Source organism: Choristoneura fumiferana, chromosome 14 (assembly GCF_025370935.1).
Source record: "Choristoneura fumiferana chromosome 14, NRCan_CFum_1, whole genome shotgun sequence".
Lineage (NCBI taxonomy): Eukaryota > Metazoa > Arthropoda > Insecta > Lepidoptera > Tortricidae > Choristoneura > Choristoneura fumiferana.
The window spans coordinates 12,554,217-12,576,166 of NC_133485.1; the positions used below are offsets into that span (position 1 = coordinate 12,554,217).

At 40.9% G+C, this 21,950-nt stretch overlaps 2 protein-coding genes and 3 non-coding genes across 5 annotated transcripts in view; all 5 read right to left on the minus strand.

The window, feature by feature from the left end:
* Positions 1-8,828, minus strand: part of LOC141434914 (dynein axonemal heavy chain 10-like) — a 22,853-nt gene extending 14,025 nt beyond the window's left edge. Inside the window, exons 1-9 of the mRNA XM_074097402.1 lie at positions 8,821-8,828; positions 8,193-8,285; positions 6,733-6,880; positions 6,225-6,360; positions 5,062-5,216; positions 4,614-4,832; positions 3,210-3,374; positions 2,620-2,728; positions 1,811-1,974 (exon numbers count right to left, since the gene is read on the minus strand). Coding sequence (XP_073953503.1) covers positions 1,811-1,974; positions 2,620-2,728; positions 3,210-3,374; positions 4,614-4,832; positions 5,062-5,216; positions 6,225-6,360; positions 6,733-6,880; positions 8,193-8,285; positions 8,821-8,828 — 1,197 coding nt within the window. The remainder of the gene's footprint in view (positions 1-1,810; positions 1,975-2,619; positions 2,729-3,209; positions 3,375-4,613; positions 4,833-5,061; positions 5,217-6,224; positions 6,361-6,732; positions 6,881-8,192; positions 8,286-8,820) is intronic.
* The window catches only part of LOC141435194 (dynein axonemal heavy chain 10-like), a 122,726-nt gene that overhangs the window by 37,768 nt on the left and 63,008 nt on the right, over positions 1-21,950 (minus strand). The window contains 15 exon segments of the mRNA XM_074097822.1: positions 9,760-10,034; positions 10,537-10,640; positions 10,932-11,033; positions 11,687-11,904; positions 13,007-13,151; positions 13,762-13,959; positions 14,487-14,589; positions 15,017-15,109; positions 16,051-16,193; positions 16,439-16,569; positions 17,629-17,806; positions 18,430-18,555; positions 19,777-19,874; positions 20,402-20,528; positions 21,347-21,535. Coding sequence (XP_073953923.1) covers positions 9,760-10,034; positions 10,537-10,640; positions 10,932-11,033; positions 11,687-11,904; positions 13,007-13,151; positions 13,762-13,959; positions 14,487-14,589; positions 15,017-15,109; positions 16,051-16,193; positions 16,439-16,569; positions 17,629-17,806; positions 18,430-18,555; positions 19,777-19,874; positions 20,402-20,528; positions 21,347-21,535 — 2,230 coding nt within the window.
* On the minus strand, positions 6,407-6,525 carry LOC141435414 (5S ribosomal RNA). Its single transcript, XR_012452167.1, has one exon. It is a non-coding gene; the product is annotated as a 5S ribosomal RNA (ribosomal RNA).
* On the minus strand, positions 12,010-12,128 carry LOC141435399 (5S ribosomal RNA). Its single transcript, XR_012452153.1, has one exon. It is a non-coding gene; the product is annotated as a 5S ribosomal RNA (ribosomal RNA).
* Positions 13,994-14,112, minus strand: LOC141435400 (5S ribosomal RNA). Its single transcript, XR_012452154.1, has one exon. It is a non-coding gene; the product is annotated as a 5S ribosomal RNA (ribosomal RNA).

Genomic DNA, 21,950 nt, shown 5'->3' on the forward strand with positions numbered 1-21,950 from the left:
CCATCAAGAAAGTGGTTCGGGACAAACGTTCGAATAATGACCCTTATGTGGAAGTGGAGGAGGCGGGTTCTGCCGAAAATAAGTAATACTAGATGAAAACCCGGCTCGCTCGGGTAAATGTAGACTCATAGTAATATGTTTGAAAAAATTTTTTTGCAGTGTAAAGACTGTCGTACCTATCGAAAAAATCTGACGTATACTCCCAGCTTAATATATACAAACGTACTTTCACAGCTAACCTACGAATCGGTATTTCACTGGTAGATATTTCTCCTAATCTTATTTGCCCAAATAACTATGACGTCTCTGTCTCATAATCAAAGAAATTAGACCTAAAGGGCCCCATATACGGTACGATTCGTCTGTACGATCGATCTGATGAAAATCGACGAATCGTACCGTATGTGGAGGCCCTTAAGAGGTCACAATGGAGAACGAAATACGAACCTGTGACACGTGATGACGTGACACTAACGCCCTTTGACATTTTACTTCGCAAATGCCCATATATAGTAATTTATTCAAGTTTATATTGAAATACCGATAATCCGAATTTTCGCCTACAAGTTGTCGACTCGGATTGATAATTTTTTACGCTCTTCAATTGATGTGCATTCGTTCGAGTCTACCGTACCTTGACGAAATTATTAATATATATAATGTGTCGCACAGACGTCGCTGCATTAATAGGTGTCTCTACCGCTTCCGCGCCTCTCAAAAGGCGCCTTCATAAATGTATTTTGTACTGGAAAGGTCAAGAGGGGAGGCCTTTGCCCAGCAGTGGGATACTATACAGGCTACTTAAAAAAAACGGGAAACTAGAAAATGGCGCCCCTTGCCATCTGGCGCCCAGAGCGACCGCTCCTCTTGCTCTAGCTCTTGCTCTAGGCGCTATTGGTACTACGAAGTGCAGAACTCGAACTTCGTATGTTGCCGTCCCGCTGACGCTTATGTCATTTAATACGCGAATGAAAAGGACGGTGCGTTACGAACTTTGATTTTCGAGTTTCGTAGTAGCCCCTCAGGTTCGGTACTGGTTTTTATTCACGACAGGGGGAAAACGATTCGAGCAGCCAGGTCAATTGCTGGAAAGCAATCACCGCTACCCAATGAAGGTTTTTCGACAGGAGAAATATCGCTAGATGGCGTTAATATCGTGAGGTCCGTTTGACGTTTTAGTCTTGCTTGTGATTGGCTCATTTAGTTATTTAACCAATCACAAACATGAAGCAAATGTCAAACGAACCTCACGATACTAACGCCATCTAGCGATATTTTGCCTGTCGTATAACCCTCATTGCCCATGGACAATCATAAATGAGGGCTATCGCGTATGAATTCGCCACTAGAGGCGCTAGTGTAGCGTGAGGTCCCCGAAATGTCAAATCTCATAGTTTTTGGGTGAGCTACACGGGTTTATTTATAATTAGAATAATTTTGTGAATATTTTGCAATATCTGAAATTAATTATGGCAAATATGCGTTCCGGGGCAATGAATGTCTGTGTTTTGAGACAGTTTTGTCTTTCGGAAACCTTTGTCCTCCCTTTTTTCCGAACAAAACGGGGACTATGCAATGCAACACTGTGGCATGCTCGATATTTTATGGTACGGTTTTAAGGTGTATTAAATATGCTTTTAATCTAAACTTTGTTTTCACGCCCGTAATAACAGACTTTGAAAGCCATACTTAAAAACCTCACGCAACAGTGCGCCATCTAGTGAGACAAAAAACGATAGCCCTCATTGGGTTGACACATCCGTAAAGTAGCATCTAAATAAAAAAAATGCTTATAAAAGAGGATGCTTACGGGCCCCGGTATCCAAGAGGCAGGGCAGGCCCGGGCAGACTTCTCCAAAGATACGTTGCCCTTAATGAAGAAGTCCAGCTCCATCTGACTCACGTTGCCTTCGCTCTGCTCCAGCTTTATGTCCATTTGGAAAGAGTAGAGTAGCTTGTGGCGCTCGAATATGCCTGCACAATCAACACGTGTAGGTACAAACAAAGTTGAAGTACACTGTACAACACAAAAGACGCAGCAGTGACCAGTCCCCTGTACTACAAAAGTTACAAGTGCTGCCATTTAACAAAATTATACCATTTTACTATGAGAAAGTTAACAATTTTGTCGATTTGTAGCACATGTAACTGTTGTGGTACAGTCAACAGCACCAATATCTGACACAACAAAGCGTGCATAAATATCTGATAAGACTATTTCTAGGGCCGGTAGGACGTGTCAGATATTTTTGCACGCTCCACTGTGGCAGATATTAATGCAGCTGACTGTGCAATCTAGCTTAGGATCGTTACACAATTTCCCAAAACGTGGTGTAACAATTGTAGGTTAGTATTTCTGACTGAAAATTATTTTGTTACACATTTTAAGTATAGTAGATACTTTACTGAAAGAAGACTTAATTTTTATTTTGCCAAGGACAATTGGCATGTCGTGCAGAGCCGTGCACTGCTTGATAATAGTTCGCACAAACAATAGTTCCGAACATGTCATGTCATGTCGCACAGCCGTGCACCGCCTAATCGCAAGTCGCACAAACGACGTCGGCAGATGCATGCATGAAACGCGACCTAATGCGGTAAATTTCCAGCCAAACATACCTGTGCATCCGTAGTCATAAACGTTCTTCGTAAGCATATCAATAATGTTCCTCAGACGCCTGCTCAGGATGACGTTAGGCATCGCTTTCCTTAGTGAAAACGAAAACACCTAGGAAGAAAACGATTGTAGTAGTAAACATTAAACATCGAAAATTTCAGATGAACAATTTTTTTTTGTTAATTCCAAAATATTTATTTGATTCCTAATCTAATGGCGTGAGCTACGCTACCATCACCGCATTAACGCATACACTGCCACCGACGCACATATGCGTTTTCGGAACTTAGCCCAGTGCTGTCATAATTATTCGTACATTTTGAACGCACATGTGCGTCGGTGGCACCTGTGGAAGTCAAGTGGCAGTGAATGCATTAAGGTGTTGTTGTTGTTGTGAATTATATGCTATAGCGCTAGGATAGGTTAAAGACGTGTTTCTATTAGCTCATGACATGACAAATATTCCTCGCATTACATGATCGCTCATCTCTGGTGGAAACGGTGCCTTAGTGTATTTAGTAAGCATGCTACTTATATGGATTGTCAAGGAATTGGGTTTGATTCACATTTTGGAGGGAGCATGGACACTCACATCAAGATAAGAAGACAGCGAATACTGATACATAGTATTGACCCCCGCCATGTCGGACAGAACGAAGAACAGTATGGAGCCCCGCTTGGCGACAGGCCGGTACCCGTCGCGGAATATCTCAATGTCCTTCGTCGTAGCTTCAGCTAAAGTCAACTTCTCCATCACCTGAATGAAACAGTTACATTGAATGAGCAACAATGAACACTTTGAACGCCAAGAACACCTAAAGGTCTCATAACTAAGTTGAGTTTTTTTTTTTTACTTTATTTTCGTGCAACCTGTATAATTATTTAATGCATGCTGTGATCTTCTGTAATTAATAAGGCGCATAGCTTATAAGTTGTTACGCAATTAATAATGAAACTGTGTACTTATTGTTGAAGGTCCAAATAAAAGAAATAAATAAATAATATATGTGGTAGGACCTGCCATGCCAGTGATGCCTAAAGGTGTCAGGGCTAAGGTGTATTAATAAAATAGGGATGTTGACACCCTTAAAAAATTGTTCGAAGACACGACTCCAGTAAAAAAAACGCTTTATTTTAACCCTGAAAACCAGATAAATTTTCGATTAACTGCAAAATTAGATTTTAAATAAATCACCACGTTACAGGCCCACGTTCCGGTGACCACGTTACAGGCCCAGCCTAGTGTGGGACCAACAGATATTTGTAACCCTATTGTATGTGTTGTTTCTTGTAATAAACAATTTTTATTTTTATTTTTTATTTTTTAAATAGTTAGTTGATTGAGTGTGCGAACAAGTGACGTCATAAGTTGCAATTTCCATTCAAACTCTATGGGAGAATTGTGTTTTGACAGCTCATAAAAAGTACGTCAGTTCATTGGTGGAGTCAACATCCCTATTGTAGCGGTAACTACACTATTTAAGGATGATAGTTGGTAGGAATGTTAAATGATATTATAACGGATAACTCACGTCATAAACCGAGTTTAGCTCGACATGTTTCGGGCTATTTCGTAGCCGTTCCTCTCAGGAGCATGCGACTCGGCGGCTGCCGCAACACGCACACTACGCGCCACCGCTCTGCTCGCACGACACAAACTCGGTTTAAGACGTGAGTTATCCGTTATAATATCATTTAATATGAGTGAGTCTCACGGTAGTTTCATGTTCAAAACGATAGGAATGTTAATAAAAGGAGGGTTATTAGGTTGATAAAGCAAACGACCGTGTTGTATGCTGAATGTGAACGAACTCGTTTAATGCTAAATGATTGTTTCGATACTAACGTAAACTGCAAGCGTATGCAAACGCTTGCGCAATGAAAACAATGTGCTACTTTTTAATATGTATATACAAAAAATGTATGCTTGTCCGTACAAAAATCGTAACGCCTGATTCAATAAATGTTATAAAATAGCTACTCAATTTGTACTCGCCTCGCCAGCCTTGGACTTGGTGTTCTCCAGCGTATTGACCAGCTCCACATTATCCAGCATGTTCCCCGTGGACGTGGCCAGCTCACGCAGCAGCGAGTCCTCGAGTCCTGACAGGAGACTCTTGTTGGCACTGGTCTCTAGGATGAGGCTCTCTCGCTGTTCCTCTAAATCGGCTCGCTCTGCTCTTACTACAACGCTGAGAAGCTGGTCTTCTAGACCCTGAGTGACAGCATTTGCGAATACGTTAGCGCGTATTAAGGCACGTTCAGTGAGTGAAAGATATAAGTCAAGGAGTGAGTGGGTCAGAAGGTAGTTGCTGAACTGTCTTCCTTACGAGACAAACATACGATAATGAAATGAAGCACTATTTTCCATCGATCAATGCCAACAAACGCATTTCTTTTCATCAAATTTATCCAAAAAGACCACCTTTGCAAGAGCAACGTACCTGAACAGTGACAGTATAGTTAATGACCACAGCCTTGGCGTAGGCGGCGGGGTTGAACTGCGGATTGGCGAGCTTTGTGGTGAGGTACATGCGGAAGTGGGGGTCGTAGTCCACTTCGCTGCTGCCGAGCATTACGAACGTACGGCCGCTCTCCGCTGGATGAGGTGGTTAGGTTTTAACATTCAAATTTTACTAATGGAAAAGTTTGTGAAGATGTATGTATGGTAGGTGGTAGGTTTTGACATCGGGGCTTTCAAAGAAAGTGTTTATGTTGTTTAAAAGACCGAGAAGAGACCTTGAGTTGTTGGTATTCATGAATGGTGGTGATAATTTCCTTTCAGATGACCCGCTTGCTCGTTTGCCTAATTTTCATAATAAAAAAGATACCTATTAAATCACGCAGTAAAGGTTTTTTTTTTATTCGACTGGATGGTAAACGAGCAAGCGGGTGTCCTGATGGTAAGAGATCACCACCGCCCATAGACACCTGCAACACCAGGGGGATTGCAGATGCGTTGCCAACCTAGAGGCCTAAGATGGGATACCTCAAGTGCCAGTAATTTCACCGACTGTCCTACTCTCCACGCCGAAACACAACAGTGCAAGCACTGCTATTTCACGGCAGGATTAGCGAGCAAGATGGTGGTAGCAATCCGGGCAGACCTTGCACAAGGTCCGACCACCTGCGAACGGCTAAACGGATTTAGATGAAACTTGGCATACAGATAGAGAAAGATCTGGATTATTCTGTATTGACGCATAGGATACTTTATGTGCCTGAAATGGAATACATGGAATAATTTTTAAACAAGAATATATAGTGGGCGCTGTCCATGAACATTGAAAAGTACCCCGGTCTTCAAGAAGACGTGAAAACTTTGTTTTAAATCAATAGATGACGTCGTCTGTCGTCGTTATCGAAAATGTTACCGGAACTTTTTTTCATGTAAACAACTTGTTTATTACGTAAGTATTGGTATTTATTTTCTAATTCAAGAAGCTATTACCTGCTATTTTGCCCTCTCTCATAAAAAACCGAGTTAAATGCGCAAGGATTTCCGTTAAATTTAAAAATTATCATAATTGTAAGCTTCTACCAAATTCCTAAGTTTTGCAAAAGGTAAAAATAAAGGTCTATAATATGCGTCTCCTTTACTACTTACTTTGAATATTCTTTTCAAGTACGTTGTCAACAACAGGATCAATGTATTCGTTGACGTCTTGGAATAGCACGGGTATTCCATATTTGATTGCCATTTCCAACTGCCTTAGAAATTGTGGGTCGTTGAATGAAAGCACCTGAATTAAATAAAGAGCAATATTAAGCAAAAATAAAAAAGCAAAAAGCCAACGGCACGCGGTGTTCCCAGGCGGTCACCCATCCAAGTACTGACCGCGCCCGACGTTGCTTAACTTCGGTGATCGGACGAGAACCGGTGTTTTCAACGTGGTATGGACGTTGGCGACAAGAGCTACTAAATTTATCAATATTAGACACAATTAACTACTTAATTACAAAAGTCATCCTACGTTCGATCCCCCAAGATTTTTAGTCGGATTTCTTAACCACTCATACACTCTCTTATCCGGTCGTTAAAATTTACTTATAAAACTCTACTTACATTATAAAAGCGTCTACTAAAAAGTAAGTAATTAAGAATTGAAAAACACCTTCAAGTTGTTCTTAGCCTCTTTTTTCTTGATCCACGTAAGCGCCTGAGTCTGCGGGTCTATGCAGAGTGGGAAGCGAGACGCTCGTGTGGTAAGAATGCCGTTCTGCACTGACAGCTCGTCTGGAGGCAGGCCTTCGGAGTTCCAACTGAAATATCGCATAAATCAAAAGTTTAATTACACACTTATTGCATAAGTCTATTTGCAGAGAGTTGGCAAATACAGGTCAATTCGCAAGAGCTTTACACATTTATGTAAAGTGTATTCAAATAGGGAGTTGAACAGGCAGGTACTTATTCAATTTAATCGTGCCAGCTCTTGTGAATCGACCTGTACTATGCTATGATAAAGTCAACAACAGTTGCTTAATTATCGCAAACTACGAGTATATGACGAGGCATCGCTTATCACTGCGCGAATGAGGGCAATCACGTATGAATTCGCCGCTAGAGGCGCTAGTGTAGCGTGAGGTCTCTGAAATGTCAAATCTCATAGTTTTTGGGTGAGCTACGCGGGTTTATTTATAATTAGAATAATTTTATGAATATTTTGCATTACTTACCTGAAATTAATTATGGGAATTATGCGTTACCGGGTAATGAATGTCTGTGTTCTGAGTCAGTTTTGTCTTTCGGAAACTTTTGTCCTCCCTTTTTTCCGAACAAAACGGGACTACGCAACACTGTGGTGGCTCGATATTTTTATGGTACGGTTTGAAGGTGTATTAAATATGATATTACACTAAAACTTTGTTTCACGCCCGTAAAAGCTCTTTAGCTGATACTTGTCGCTCCGTGGGTGAACGGCAGCTTCAGAGGAACACCACCCGGGTCTTAGCGTTCGATCAGAGTTTAGCGAGAATGAAATACCAGGTCCCTTTTTCGAAAACCCGATATCGAAATCGAAATTAATTTTCGCGCCCGTTGCCACAAGATTTTGGCACCCCTTGCCAGCTGGCGCTCGTAGCGGCCATTTCACACTCGCTCTACCGTAAACACTAATGAGGGCTATCGTTTTTTGTCTCACTAGTTGGCGAACTGTTGCGTGATATTATTAAGTATGGTTTTGAAAGTCTGTTATTACGGGTGTGAAAACAAAGTTTAGATTAAAATAATATTTAATACACCTTAAAACCGTACCATATAAATATCGAGCATGCCACAGTGTTGCATAGTCCCCGTTTTGTTCGGAAAAAAGGGAGGACAAAAGTTTCCGAAAGACAAAACTGACTCAGAACACAGACATTCATTACCCGGTAACGCATAATTCCCATAATTAATTTCAGGTAAGTAATGCAAAATATTCATAAAATTATTCTAATTATAAATAAACCCGCGTAGCTCACCCAAAAACTATGAGATTTGACATTTCAGAGACCTCACGCTACACTAGCGCCTCTAGCGGCGAATTCATACGCGATAGCCCTCATTGTATAAACGACGGGATAATGTTACTCTTACCCGCTGATCTCAACCTCATTGGTAAGGTTCCTCTCGATGGTGAAAGGCAGCGTGAGCGGCACGCCGCGCGCCTGCACGTCCCCCGAGCCAGTCCTCGTAGATCATGGTCTCGCGGAATGAGAACGAGAACGGGCCCGCGTAGCTCAGGAACGACGCGGCCAGAAGGCAGTTGCCCACGAGACGGGACTGCTCTACGTAGAGAGCTGCCAGGTCGACAGTCCAGCGCGCCTGTTCGCTGGATAAGCCTGTGTTCAAAATTATAGCGAAATTGATAAGAGAATTAAGATATAAATAAATATTTTTATTTGAAAACTAGAGGTTACCCGCGACTTCGCACGCGTAAACTATTCGGTCTGGTAGTTGCAATTGAATTTCTGGGATATTACAAAATTCCGCTTGGAATTCCCAAAATTTATATGACGGTCTTCATTGAGGTTGCGTTAAGAACAACTGTCCAAAATACCAAGACTCTCAACCCAGCGGGTGAAATTTCAAGATTTTATCCCTATCCCTTGGGGATATCGGGATAAAACGTAGCCCGAGTTATTCCAGAGGTCCAGCTACCTACATAACAAATTTCATAACTCTAAGCTCAGCGGTTGTTATTTCGAGATTTTATTCCTATCACGTGGGCATATCTGAATAATAAGTATCCTATGTATTAATCCAGGTTATAAACTTTTTGCCAAATTTCATCTAAATTCGTTCAGCCGTTTTATCGTGATGAAGTAACAAACATACTCACTCATTCACAAACTTTCGCATTTAAATAATACGAGTATTAGTAGGGTAATCCTTAAATACCTTGAAATGAGGGTTTTCACAGAGGCGAAATATCGCTAGATGGCGTTAGTATTGTGAGGTCCGTTTGACGTTTGCTCGTGATTGGTTACAAAAATAACTAAATGAGCCAATCACGAGCAAACGTCAAACGGACCTCCCGATACTAACGCCATCTAGCGATATTTCGCCTCTGTGAAAACTCTCATTTACAGTTGGCATCGTATTTTTAGTTAGTTGGAAACTGAACCTTATTAATTTCATGACGTATTATAACTATTGAAAATAAGCATTGTAATTATTGAAATTACAACTAGCTTTAATAATATTCTTTGTCAGGTATGTATTCGATAGCTGCTTTTGATTCTGTGGCAGTATGCTCCAAAAAATGGGGGCCTTATTAATGGTTAAGACCGTGTGACAGAAACAAATGGCGATAATGACAACGATTATGATCCTCACTATGTAAGACAATAAGCCTCTACTGTACGTAAATGGATCATTTCCTTCAGTTTCACGTAAATTTTCGGTATACCACCGACAAATTGTGATTATAAAGAATCAAAACAGAAAAACTAAAATAAAGCTGTTACAAAAACTTACCCTTAACTGACTAGGTTAATCGTGAAAGCTTTTTATTTTTCTAGCAAATAAAATAACCAGTTCTGTAATTTTTGGCCTCAATTCCAAATTGCATTCTGTTTTTTTATGTCAATACCTACTCTTTGGCTAATGCCAAACATTCCCGCACCGAAAACCCCGATGTATATCCATAACATAATATTACCAGACATCAGTTTATCCGCAGCTACGAGCCGCCGCATCATGATATCGGTCTCTTCCTGGAGCTCCTGCCTCCTCAGTATAGCCGTCTCATACTTCGCGTTCAAGCCGTCCAAGGTCTTCTGGAGCCGATTGATCTCCCGGTTCAAAGATTCTAAATAATTCACGGCTTCAGAGTATTCTTTCTCTAGCGCTTCTACTTTGTCCTGCTTCGGTTTTACTTCTTTGTAGACGGCGCAGTAGCCGAGGACAGCGATGACGAATTTCAGCAGGCCGTAACTACAGGACCCCAAGTATCATGGTCAAATATAACAAAGAGGACATATACTTAAATTGTGTCACACATTGGGGGAAGGTTTGTGGCACGGAATCAAAATAAATGCTATTTTAAGGGGCTGTTTCACCATCCATTGATTAGTGTTAACTGACGGTTAAACGTGATACCGTCTCTATTTGTTTTGTTCGAATAGATGGAGACGGCATCACATTTAACCGTCAGCGTTAACTTAACTAATTAGTGTTAACTAATCAATGGATGGTCCCTAAGCTAAAGTTATATCGCCAAATAAATTTAATTGTGAAAAATTGCAGATAAAAAAATTGACGGTACCTACATTTCTACATTTTATTTTCAGTTACGTGTCATGGGCACAGCCGGCAGGATTGTACCGACTTATTTTGCACTTTGACAGGTAGACGGACAGCGTAACGACAGTTATAGGGTTCTGACCCTAAAGGCAATCTTAACTTTGTATTCAAACAAATAACTGTAGGCGCTCACCCTGCCTTACTGATCGACTGCATGGTATCCAGTTTCTTGCTTTTCTTCATGTGCGCTTTAACAGCCTTAACCTGAGCTTGCGTGATGAGGTCGCAGTTCATCTCCTGTCAATGACAAATCACAATATAATATCTGAGCGTGACGATTGGTTGTCAAGGTTCAGTTGCAGATGCGAATACGACCGGGTCGCGCGACCCACTGCTTAGTATGGACTTACGCGGATATCTTTAGGGCATAAATGCGACGTCGTCTCTATTTGTTCGGATAAAACAAACAGAGACAGCATCACAGATACGCCACGTAAAATTTATCAATGAGTGGTGAAAAAGGCCGTAATTATTTCATAATAAATTTTAATTTTATTTAATTAGTATATATATTATTGTATTAATTACCTGAAGGTTCCGTAGAAAGTTGGGGTCGGCCATCATGCCTTTGGCTCCCTTCCAGCTGACGTCCTTGATGCCTCGTATAATCACCACGCACTCACACACCACCTATGCGAAGAAACCTTGTTGCCATATTATCAAAATCATCGGACACCGTCGACCCAACGTCCAGGTGACATAATCAAAAAATATTCGAGCCGTGGTAGCCAACCTACTTGAAATAGTAGAGGATCGTGGGTTTGTGTCTGGGCTCACACATCTGGTGTAAACCTCTGATTGTTTAACCCCGACGAAAAACAGGGGTGTTATAAGTTTGACCGCTATGTATGTGTGTCTGCTGTGGTACCGTAGCTCTTAAACGGGTGGACCGATTTGAATGCGGTTTTTTATTTGAAATCAGGTATTTTAGCGATGGTTCTTAGACATATTTCATCAAAATCGGTTGAGCCGTTTTTGAGATATTGAACTTTGAAAACATCGTGGAAAACTTGCACACAGCTGCAACGAAATTTATGATATGTGTGATAAATTTGATGATTTTATTAAATTCAAACCATACTGTACTTTTGGCGCGAAAAGTAAATCAATATATCCTCCTAATCTTTCGCATTATAAAATGGTAGAAGTAGGTTTAAACGATGTGTACAGCCAGCAGCAGATGTAGATGAGCAGTTGCGATGTTGAAATGATAACCGCTCATCCACTTCTGCTGCTAACTGTACATAAACAGCCTCAAGTTATTTATATCTCGCTTTTCGTACCTGTACAGCCTCTGGCGGGGTGGCAAAGGACCGAATCTCAGTGATATCGTTCTTATCCAAGTCAGCCAGCGCCAACCTAGCTGCCTCTAGAGCGGGCAGCGCCGCCGATAGAGCTTCCATAGCCTCGCCCTTTTCTTCGGATATAATTTCGCTTTGCTGTGTAATCTCCACGCTTTTTATGGCTGCCACCTGTTGTTTCACTACAGCTGCCGATGTCGCTAAAATAAACAGACAAAATGTTATCCTGATTTATAAATATAAAACTATATAGAGCGTAATTTCTAAGTGTATTATTCCATCACACATAAATTGAAAATGCAAAAAGCCAACGGCACGCGGTGTTCCCAGGCGGTCACCCATCCAAGTACTGACCGCGCCCGACGTTGCTTAACTTCGGTGATCGGACGAGAACCGGTGTATTCAACGTGGTATGGACGTTGGCGACAACATCGTTAAAAATGGTCAAAATACCACAAACAGGGCTTATCACGCTAAACACAGGAATAAATTTACCTAGACGTCTCGACACATTACGAGTACAGTGGTCATGAGTAGACTGAAGTTTCAACCGCTTCAAATAAAAAAATGAAAAAACCCGGTTAAAATAAAAAAAGCCAAAAAAAAAACAACCAGGACGAAGCTTTCATCTTTGCGGAATCTGTTATAAATAAGTGTCGACGTCGAGATGAATGTACGGAGGGACGATCTGACGTTGTTAGTGTTGGGTGTCGGTGTGATGGGGTAACAAATAAAAATGACCAAGTGCGGGTGCTTCGAAGGACTCGCGCTGCTAGGCAGACTTGACACCCCACACTTCAGTCTACTCGTGACCACGGCCACTGTAATATTGTCGAAACGTCGAGGTAAATATTATTCGTGTGTTTAGTGTGATAAGCCATGTTTGTGGTATTTTAACTATGAGTGAAAATCACGAAATTTTGAAACGTTATTAACTTATTATGGTTAAAATAATCTTCAATTTCCAAGTTGATGGATGACGTCTAAGCATATCGATAAGAAAAACAGCAGATATTACCGCGTTAGATGTATTTAATTATCACAAGGGCAAAAGTTCAAAGAACAAAGTTAAAAGAAGAAAGTTGTTCTAAATACAATCTAGGGCTCTTCATGGCTAGAGTGAATAGACTGTTACTGAACCGGTGAGATACACCCTTGACCTCATTTGCACTTATCATCAGGTGAGATAGCGGTCAATCACGGTCAGTTTTAAGTAAAAAAAAAGAAAGTCTAGCCACCATATCCGAAGAAAAAAACAGTGTGAATTGATTCTGCAGCCAGATTTAACTGTTAACTGATTACCCTTAGTGATCTCCTTTACCAGGACCTCGCATTCTAGGGTCTGTTCAGCGACAATGACCTTCTGCACGGCTAATTTTGCATTCAAGTCCTCCAACTGAACATTGGCTTCCTCAATCTTGGCTAAACCTCCGATGAGACGTTCGCACTACAACATTTATAAATTTTGAGATAAAGCCTTATATATTTATAACTATCTACGAATAAATGATTACACTTAATATAATGTCTGTGAACGTTGTGACATTTCTATTCCTATTAACACGCTTATAATTAGCTTCATTTTAAATTAAGTATGTACAGTCGAGTTCATAAACTTGTAAGCAAAAATTTTATCAACAATATCTGAACACGACTCTATTGTTAACGGCGTAGAAGCGTCTTAAAATTTTTGCTCACAAGTTTATGAACTCGACTGTACCAATATTTTCATCCACTTCTTATTGTTGTTTTGATCGTAGATTGATATTGGTTCTGTTAACAATACAATAATAATGGTACTATCATGCTGATTTGATAATGGATTCGGAAGCCTAGACGGAACTCAAAAAGAGAGTAATTTAACCTAACCGTGTTTGGGTTTGTCTGATGATGGAGCAGTTAAGCAGGGACTGGAACTCCACGAGCGCACAACGTACTTACCTAAAGTAGCCTTGTTAGGGTTTGTTACAATGGTCTTAGGATATATTTAGACCTAAGATGGTTTCCATACTTTTATGGTTTCATGGATGGAGTCTACGACCTGCATGAGAGCTTACCTGTGCGACGATAAACGAATCTTTCTCATTAAGAAGCGACAAATAATTTGTGAGATAATCCATGTAATGTTTCGGAGTGACGTAGTTGTTTCTCCGTAAACGTTGCAAAAATTCCACAGAATATCTGGCCACAGACATGTGAACGTGGACCACATGCTCCACTATTATTGGTCGGAATTCTTCAGGTATTTTTTGTACCTGAAAAAAATTACGCATTAAATAATAGCAAAAAAGCCAACGGCACGCGGTGTTCCCAGGCGGTCACCCATCCAAGTACTGACCGCGCCCGACGTTGCTTAACTTCGGTGATCGGACGAGAACCGGTGTATTCAACGTGGTATGGACGTTGGCGAACATGATCCGAAATATTGCCATTATAATTGAATTCCAAGAAAGTTGTACTGATTCGAAATTACAAAACATAGCAAAGTATCACTATATCGTAAAATTGCTGTAGCGGTCATAGTAAACATATTATGTGATAATTGCAATGCATGTCAATTACTACCTATTGTAAAGATCGAGTAAAAAAAAGCCAAAAAAAGTTCATTTTACGTATACCTATACCACCTATAATAAATAGTCTCATTAGGTAAATTTTTCTGTCTGTTAAAATTAGCAAAAGTAACACTGTAAAATATGAAGCTTTTAGATATCACGGTTTAAAAGATCCAGCTCTGTGATAGACAGACATACAGACAGATGGAAGCTGATTTTGAACTTACATCTGCTAGGAACACGTTAGCGACTGCCAACAAAGCTTGCTTCGGCCACGGGAACTGCCAATCAATGGTTGTGTTGTTCACCAAACCTGGGAAACTTCGACACCTGCCAAAAAAAACTATAAGTAGGTAACTTGGTTACATGACACGAGCAATTGTTTAAGAGTAGTAGAACCACTCGCTAGTAGAGTTATGTCGAGCAATTTGCAAGTAACGAACGACACAAGTAAAGGCTACTTTTTATCCCGATATTCTCACGGGATCGAGATAAAATCTCAAAATCTCATCTGCTGGGTAGTCATAGTATTTGGAACTGTTTATAATGGAACGTCAATAAAGATTACAATGTATTTTTTTGGAAATTCTTACGGGAATTAAATAAAATTCCAAAACTTCAATTCAACTTATGTATCTAATGATTTACGCGTGCGAAGCCGCCCGTAAATACTTGTTTAATACAATTAAATGCCCTTTTAATTTAATTAGTTACACAACTGACTGTATAATGCAGTATTAAAATTGCTGTGTTCAACCTGTTCCTCAGCAGATCACCGCTGGGCGACATGGACAGAACCACATGAAGATTTTCTGCACATTTATTGCAGAAGAACGCCCAAACACCGTCTCTGAAAACGACAACAGAAATGTATTTCCTAAGTATTCTATATTTGGTCATATTGTAAAGCGTCCATTGACAACTGAAAACCGGAGTACTCTATTAATTCCACACTAGGGTAGGACAGTGAGGCCGACAGTAGATAGCACATCCTGCTACTGTTTGAACGCACACGTCGAAACAGAACACTGTAAAGATGGTAAAGCAGCGTTTCCACCAGAGATGTGCGAGGATGTTTTGCGAGGAATATGTTTTTCATTAACCAATAGAAACGCTTCATTTACCTCGCCTCGCTCCGCTCAGCTGTTTCCCGCGGAGATGTGCTGTGCGAGGATGTGTAAATGAAGCGTTTCTATTGGTTAATGAAAAACACATCCCTCACAACACATCCTCGCACATTATTGGTGGAAATACTTCTTAACTAGGGCAGAACAGTTAAGAGCGTTTATACCTGCTGAGCTGGCAACGTTGCATTTTCGTTTGTTTTTCTCGATTATTCCATAAAAATTGAACGGAAATTAATAATGTTGTCTGAATATATAATTAATGTGTCTAGGTACTCCAATAATTATTCGTTATAGACTTTTATTTTCCTTAAAAACCGGTCATAAACATGAATTCGTTTTTAAGGAATATAAAAGTTGGAGTAGATACATTAACTTATATAAAAAAGAAGTGTTCTATCAGAAAACATTTTTAATTTTCATTCAATTTTTATGGAATAATCAAAAAAACTAACAAAAATGCAACGTTGCCAGCTCAGCAGGTATAAACGCTCTTAATGGGTCGCTGGTCTCTTTTTACGGGGCAGTTCGCTTCCCGCACCGCTTTTCTCACTAGATTTTCTTGCGGCTACACTCGTATGAACGCGAGGGCAGTGCAGCAAGAGCAGGACAGTATGTGCTCCATCGCTAGTACTCGCGGACGATGATGATAATGACTGGTACAGACTTGCCAACGCCGTATCCGGACTCGCCGCTCTCGTTCCTGCACGAGTTGATGATGGCGTCCTTTTCGTCGTCGCCGAAGAGTGCCGGGATCATGCCGATCATCAGGATGTTGTTGATAAACTCCAGGAAGCCCTCCTCTAGGATCTAAATGCGAGGGGGTGGTAGAATTGCTGACATAATTAGTGCTCTAAAAACTTGTGAACATGACTCTGTTGGCAATTCTTAAAGGGAATGACATTCACTTGAAACTTGTTACGAATATGTAGTTTGGATCACAATGCATGTACAGTCAGCGAAAAAAAGATTGCTTTAAAAATTAAATTGTTAACAAAGACTCATTTGGTTGTACATCTAATTATCTACCCCCAAAGTCATTACATGTAAAGTACCTGCGCAGCAGTGAAGAGGAATACAGTCTTCTTGCCGTCAACGCCAAGCTGGTTGTACATCCTCTTCATATCGTCTTTGAACGTATTCTCATTGTAGTTACGAGTCACCGTTATCTCGAACATCTCGCAGCCTGCAAAATAGTAACCATCATCATCATCCAAATAAATTCAGTTTTTCGTTGTCATCTAGATTTATGTTATCATGATAAGATCGAATGTAATTTTATCTGGAGTAAGAGATGTGACCATGTTAGTTCTGCTACTCTAAACCAGATGGCGCTAAAAGTTGCTACAATTACTGAGAACTAAAATCACTAGCCTGCAGCGAAGACCGATTGCAATAGGCCACGCCTATTTTTTATTATTTAGTCTGGAGAAGTCTTTCACTGCTGCGCAAAGGTTACCCCTCCCAAGATGCCACGCGTGTAGGTGGTCCCTGTTATTTGACACCGAATTTGAATTGACACTAGTCTGCAGCGAAGGCGGCGAGAACATTTATTGACATAAAAAACACACTACATCACAACAAAGACATAGTAAAAACATAAATAGAAGAAGAGAGAAAAATTTGAAAACTTTGTTAGTTCTTTATCTTAAACTAACAAAATAACCCGACGACGATAATCATCCATCGCGTTACCGCAGACCATTAATTTGTAGGATGCCGCACATATCAGGTATTTCCTGTTATTAAACACAAAAAAAAGCCGTGGTGGCCTAGTAGCCGTGGTGGCCTAGTGGTTTGCCTTATCGCCTCTCAAGCAGAGGTCGTGGGTTCGAACCCGGCTCGCACCTCTGAGTTTTCGAAATCCATGTGCGGAATTACATTGAAATATACACGATTAACATCGTGAGGAAACTGCACAAACCTGCGAAGCGATTCAATGGTTCGTGCGAAGCCAATCCGCACAGGGCCCGCGTGGGAACTATGCCCTAGCCCTCTTGTTCTGAGAGACGAGCAGTGGGACGTATATAGGCTGGGATGATGATGATGAAACACTAAATGGCGAATGGCCTGCAGCGAAAGCGGGGAGACGACAAATATGCTCTTCTTGCCGGAGCCGCCGACGCCACCGACGCCGCGGTCCGTGCGCAGGTGCGCAGGATGCCGCGTATGTCAGGTATTTCCTGTTATTTGACACTAGATGGAGCCAATCGCTACAAAGTTTTGGTACTGAAATTGCACTAGCCTGCAGCGAAGGCAGCGAGACGGCAAATGCTCTTCTTGCCGGATCCACCGACGCCGATAATCATCGCGTTGCCGCGATCCATGCGCAGGATACGTTGTGTGCGCGTCAAATGCTCGAGACAGTCTTCAAACAGCACGACGGACAGCTTGCCAATGCGCTCATTAAACTCGTCCAAAATCTGAAAACATACTTTTTGTTAGACCTCTAAAAAGATTATTTGATACCTGATTACAAGGCATAGATCGTCATTAGTTTTGTACAAGCCTTACCTCAAAAAAGCCTTAAAACAAAACCAAGAATTTTCCTAAGTGAAGTTTTATGGAATTTCAAGAGTGAGTTTGTTAACGTATTGATTTTGATACGAAATATTTTCAAAGTAGTGACGAGATATAAAAACCATTAACTACTTATAAAAACCATTTAACCTGGAAAACCAAGCTGAAAAACCTCGAAAATGTTCAATTACTCGTATCTGTATCTAAAGTTCGATTTTTAGTATGTTTGATATAGTTAACTAAATACTCAGTTGAGTTAGCTAATAAGTGAAGTCACAGCTTAGTAATACCCACTACGGAATAGCAAAAACAAAGGAAATATAAGACCCGGTTCGTACCGAAACCAGTGTAAGTTTGAAATCTTTGATAGATTTGAGATTATTTCAAAACTTTTTCTTTTAGATCTAATTGCCACACTAGGCTGAAGCTGGTCGGAAAACTATCTTTGTATTATGTTTTTTTTTTAAATAAACTAAAGGTGTTCTCGTTTTCTAGTGGATGAAAAAGAATTCGCTCATTCAAATACCTCTTGAAACAAGAAGTAAACGGCCTCATAATCCAGCAAGTCTTCGTAGTACCGGATTTCCTCTTCGTCTAAGGCGTTCCTGTAGTCACCAAATAGGAGGGGGTCGCGCTCGACGTACTCTTCTAGCTGTAAATAATGATACATTTCTTTGTTAAAACATTTCTATACAAGCTCGATATTCATGGTCTACGTAAATTCTACTAAGTACTGCAACAAGGGCAAGCTTAAGGTTTTATACGAATATTTGGTCCCGAGTCTTGGAATTTCTAATATGTAGTTAAGTATGTATCAATCTATTTAGTATTTATCTATTTTATTATAAGTACAGACAACTACAAAGATATCGATGAGGCCAAAGTTACAAAAATATGTATACACGACTTTATTTATTTAATATTAAGGTAGGACCTTGTGCAAGGTCCGCCCGGATTGCTACCACCATCTTGCTCGCTAATCCTGCCGTGAAGCAGCAGTGCTTGCGCACTGTTGTTTTTCGGTTTGGAGAGTAAGACAGCCGGTGAAATTACTGGCACTTGAGGCATCTCATCTTAGGCCTCTAGGTTGGCAATCCCCCTGATGTTCCAGGTGTCTATGGGCGGTTGTGATCTCTTGCCATCAGGAGACCCACTTGCTCGTTTGCCATCCAGTCAAATAAAAAAAACTGGCGTGATCGATATCTTTGTTGTGGAATGTACAGTGAACAGTGAACATGCTTTGTTCACTCCAAGTTACTGTGTTGTGTAGTACAAATGTTTTCATAGGAAAAATGCATAGGAAAAATTCGTGTCTAGACAGGAACAGCAGTGGTGTAGAGGTTAAAGCACGCAGCACGGAATGCTGAGGACCTGGGTTCGATTCCCAGTGCTGGTCTCTTTTTCTGGTTTTTCTGTGCATCCATGTTTCAGTTTGTATTTTCGATATGGTTTCACGGGATACCCGTAAAAGTAACAAATTTGGAGTTGAAATAAAAAATACAAAAAGACTCCAAAAAATAATTTAATTGCTTAGTAGCGACATCTCTTGTCTGGGTGAGCGGTTGGTTCCGAAAGAGTGTGACGTCTGTCGACGCCACATAGATGTCGCTAGTGCTGCTGCTTAAGTAGCAAAGTAGAAATAAGCAACCTGAGATATGCATGCATAGGAAAACTTCGTGTCTAGATTCCTGTCCAGCAGTGGTGTAGGGGTTAAAGCACGCAGCACGGAATGCTGAGGACCTGGGTTCGATTCCCAGTGCTGGTCTCTTTTTCTGGTTTTTCTGTGCATCCATGTCTCAGTTTGTATTTTCGATACAAATGTTTTCTCCAAGTTACGGTAGGTTAAATACGCCCCACTCTTGAAGCTACGAACCGTTAGCTCGCGCTCGACCTCTTCTTCAACCTCTTCTTCCTCGGGCGCGTCCGCCGCAGCGGCCGCCGGGCCCGCTTTGGGTTTCGGCTCACCAAATTCTACCAAATTTAATTTAAAAAAATAAATCAATAGAGATGGATAATTGGGAGGCTGTTCAACAGAGGCCATCCCAGTCTATATGCATCCCATTGCCAGGCCTGTTCTCAGAATAAAAGAGCTTGAGCTGTAGATGGATTTCTTCTATTAATACATACTAGCAACTAATCTACTATCCTACTTATAAGTTCGTTAGGTAGCTTTTGATACCCGATATGCAAATCGTCAACAAATAGGAGCCCCGCCATACGGATCCCCGTCGCCTTACTGTATAGTATATGCAAGATAATTTGAAAAATCTAGATTTGTACAAATACGGAAATAGTGTGGAAGTATCTGGAGCAATCGCTACACCCTTCTAAAAAGTTTGGGAGCGAAGGGTATGACCCTGACACTTGCGTTTTGTTCTGAATGAAATCATATTAATACGACTTAGTTGAGAGTCGGGGTAAATAGTGAGAAAGATCTTTCTACCTCTACGCGTGTCATATTCACCCGTTCTCTTTTATCTCTCTTTCTTATCGTTTACCGTCCTCCTCCTCTTCTGCTTTCTCTTCTTCCTCAGGAACGACTATCTCCTCCAAGACGACGGGCTCGTCCTCCGGGAAATACCTCACTATGTGGTCGTGCATGTGGTTCCGCATGAGTTCATTGTCCTGTTAAAACAATCGTTCCGTCAGGTAAGTTTTGCTTTCGAATCACTCCAGAAAATATAAAAGGAGCTCGAACTGACTGCCTCATTGGGGAGGAATGCCTCCAAGACCGGAGATAAGTAAATGGCGTGATAAAGTAAGAAAGAATTAGCTGGAACCCTGCCTAAAACCATGTATAAGAGTGCGATTACTTGCTTAGGCTATCGGGGAACAGCCATCTGACCGATTGTTGTCTCTGCGACTTCTTTCAAAAGTGAGCATCAAGTTCTTAAACCATATCCAAATAAAAAAAGGAAATTTAAAAAATGCGCCTAATTTTTGTAGAGCAGTAGTTTGCGGTACTATAGCAAACCCTGTATACAGGTGTTCCAGAATCCGACGACAATATATGGATTTTGTAAAAATTACCCCTCAGAATATTATATTCTAGGTTTTCGTAAAAATTTAATTGTATCAAAATTTGTATCAACTCAAAATATTTCTCCATTTAAAATTAGACCTAGAAGCTGAATGAGTGTTAATTCAAATTGGGTATTATTTTTAGTTGATACATCCTTCATCTAGATCAAGATCTTAGAACGGCGATATGTACCCTGTGCAGTGGCGCGCAGTGTGGGTAGGCAACGCCAGTAGCTGCACCCGCAAGTACCCGCCTGCACCAGCAACAGGGAAGGTAACACTAGCGCTGCTTACCCTCATTGCACGCCACCGAATCTGTGGTCGTGCAGGTTGAAGACGTGGAACTTGGCCGGCGTTGGAGGTAGATCTGCTTTTACAAGACTCTAGGAGTGCGATATATAATGTGGTACTGTGGAACGTGCCTGCATATTGATCAGTCTGTCACAAATGACGCGTGTAAATTCGTTGCGCCAACAACGCACGACGGCGCGCTTCTCGCTGAAGTAATTAGGGTGAGTGAGGAGCAAGCCGGCTGCGATGCGGGACAGGTCGCGCAGGTTGAAGATGTAGTGAAACTTGGCCGGCGTTGGAGGCAGGTCTACTATTATTATCTGAAAAAAAAAAACAAGTTGAGGCGGTTATGCTATTTGAAACTATACTCAGCGGCATAAAACTTGGCACACTCTCCATGCAAAATTACCTATACTGCCCTCCTAAGCCAAAAGGAGCTATCTCAAAAAAAAACACTTGAGTTATTAATACTATTGTGTAGCTTAAAACATTCTGCATCACATGGTGTAAATGACAGAAAAACTATTTTTTTTTGAGATAGCGCCATTCGGCTTAGGAGAGAAGTATAACTGCATACCTACATTTGCCGCTCAGTATATCTTGAGCTTGTCATTGATTGAACAATGTTATGGACAATAAGGATCCCTATCCTATTTGTGGTATATATTTTTTTTATTGAAAGGTTTTTTCTGGTTTATTTTCGTGACCAGCAACGTCAAATTATATAGTGACTTC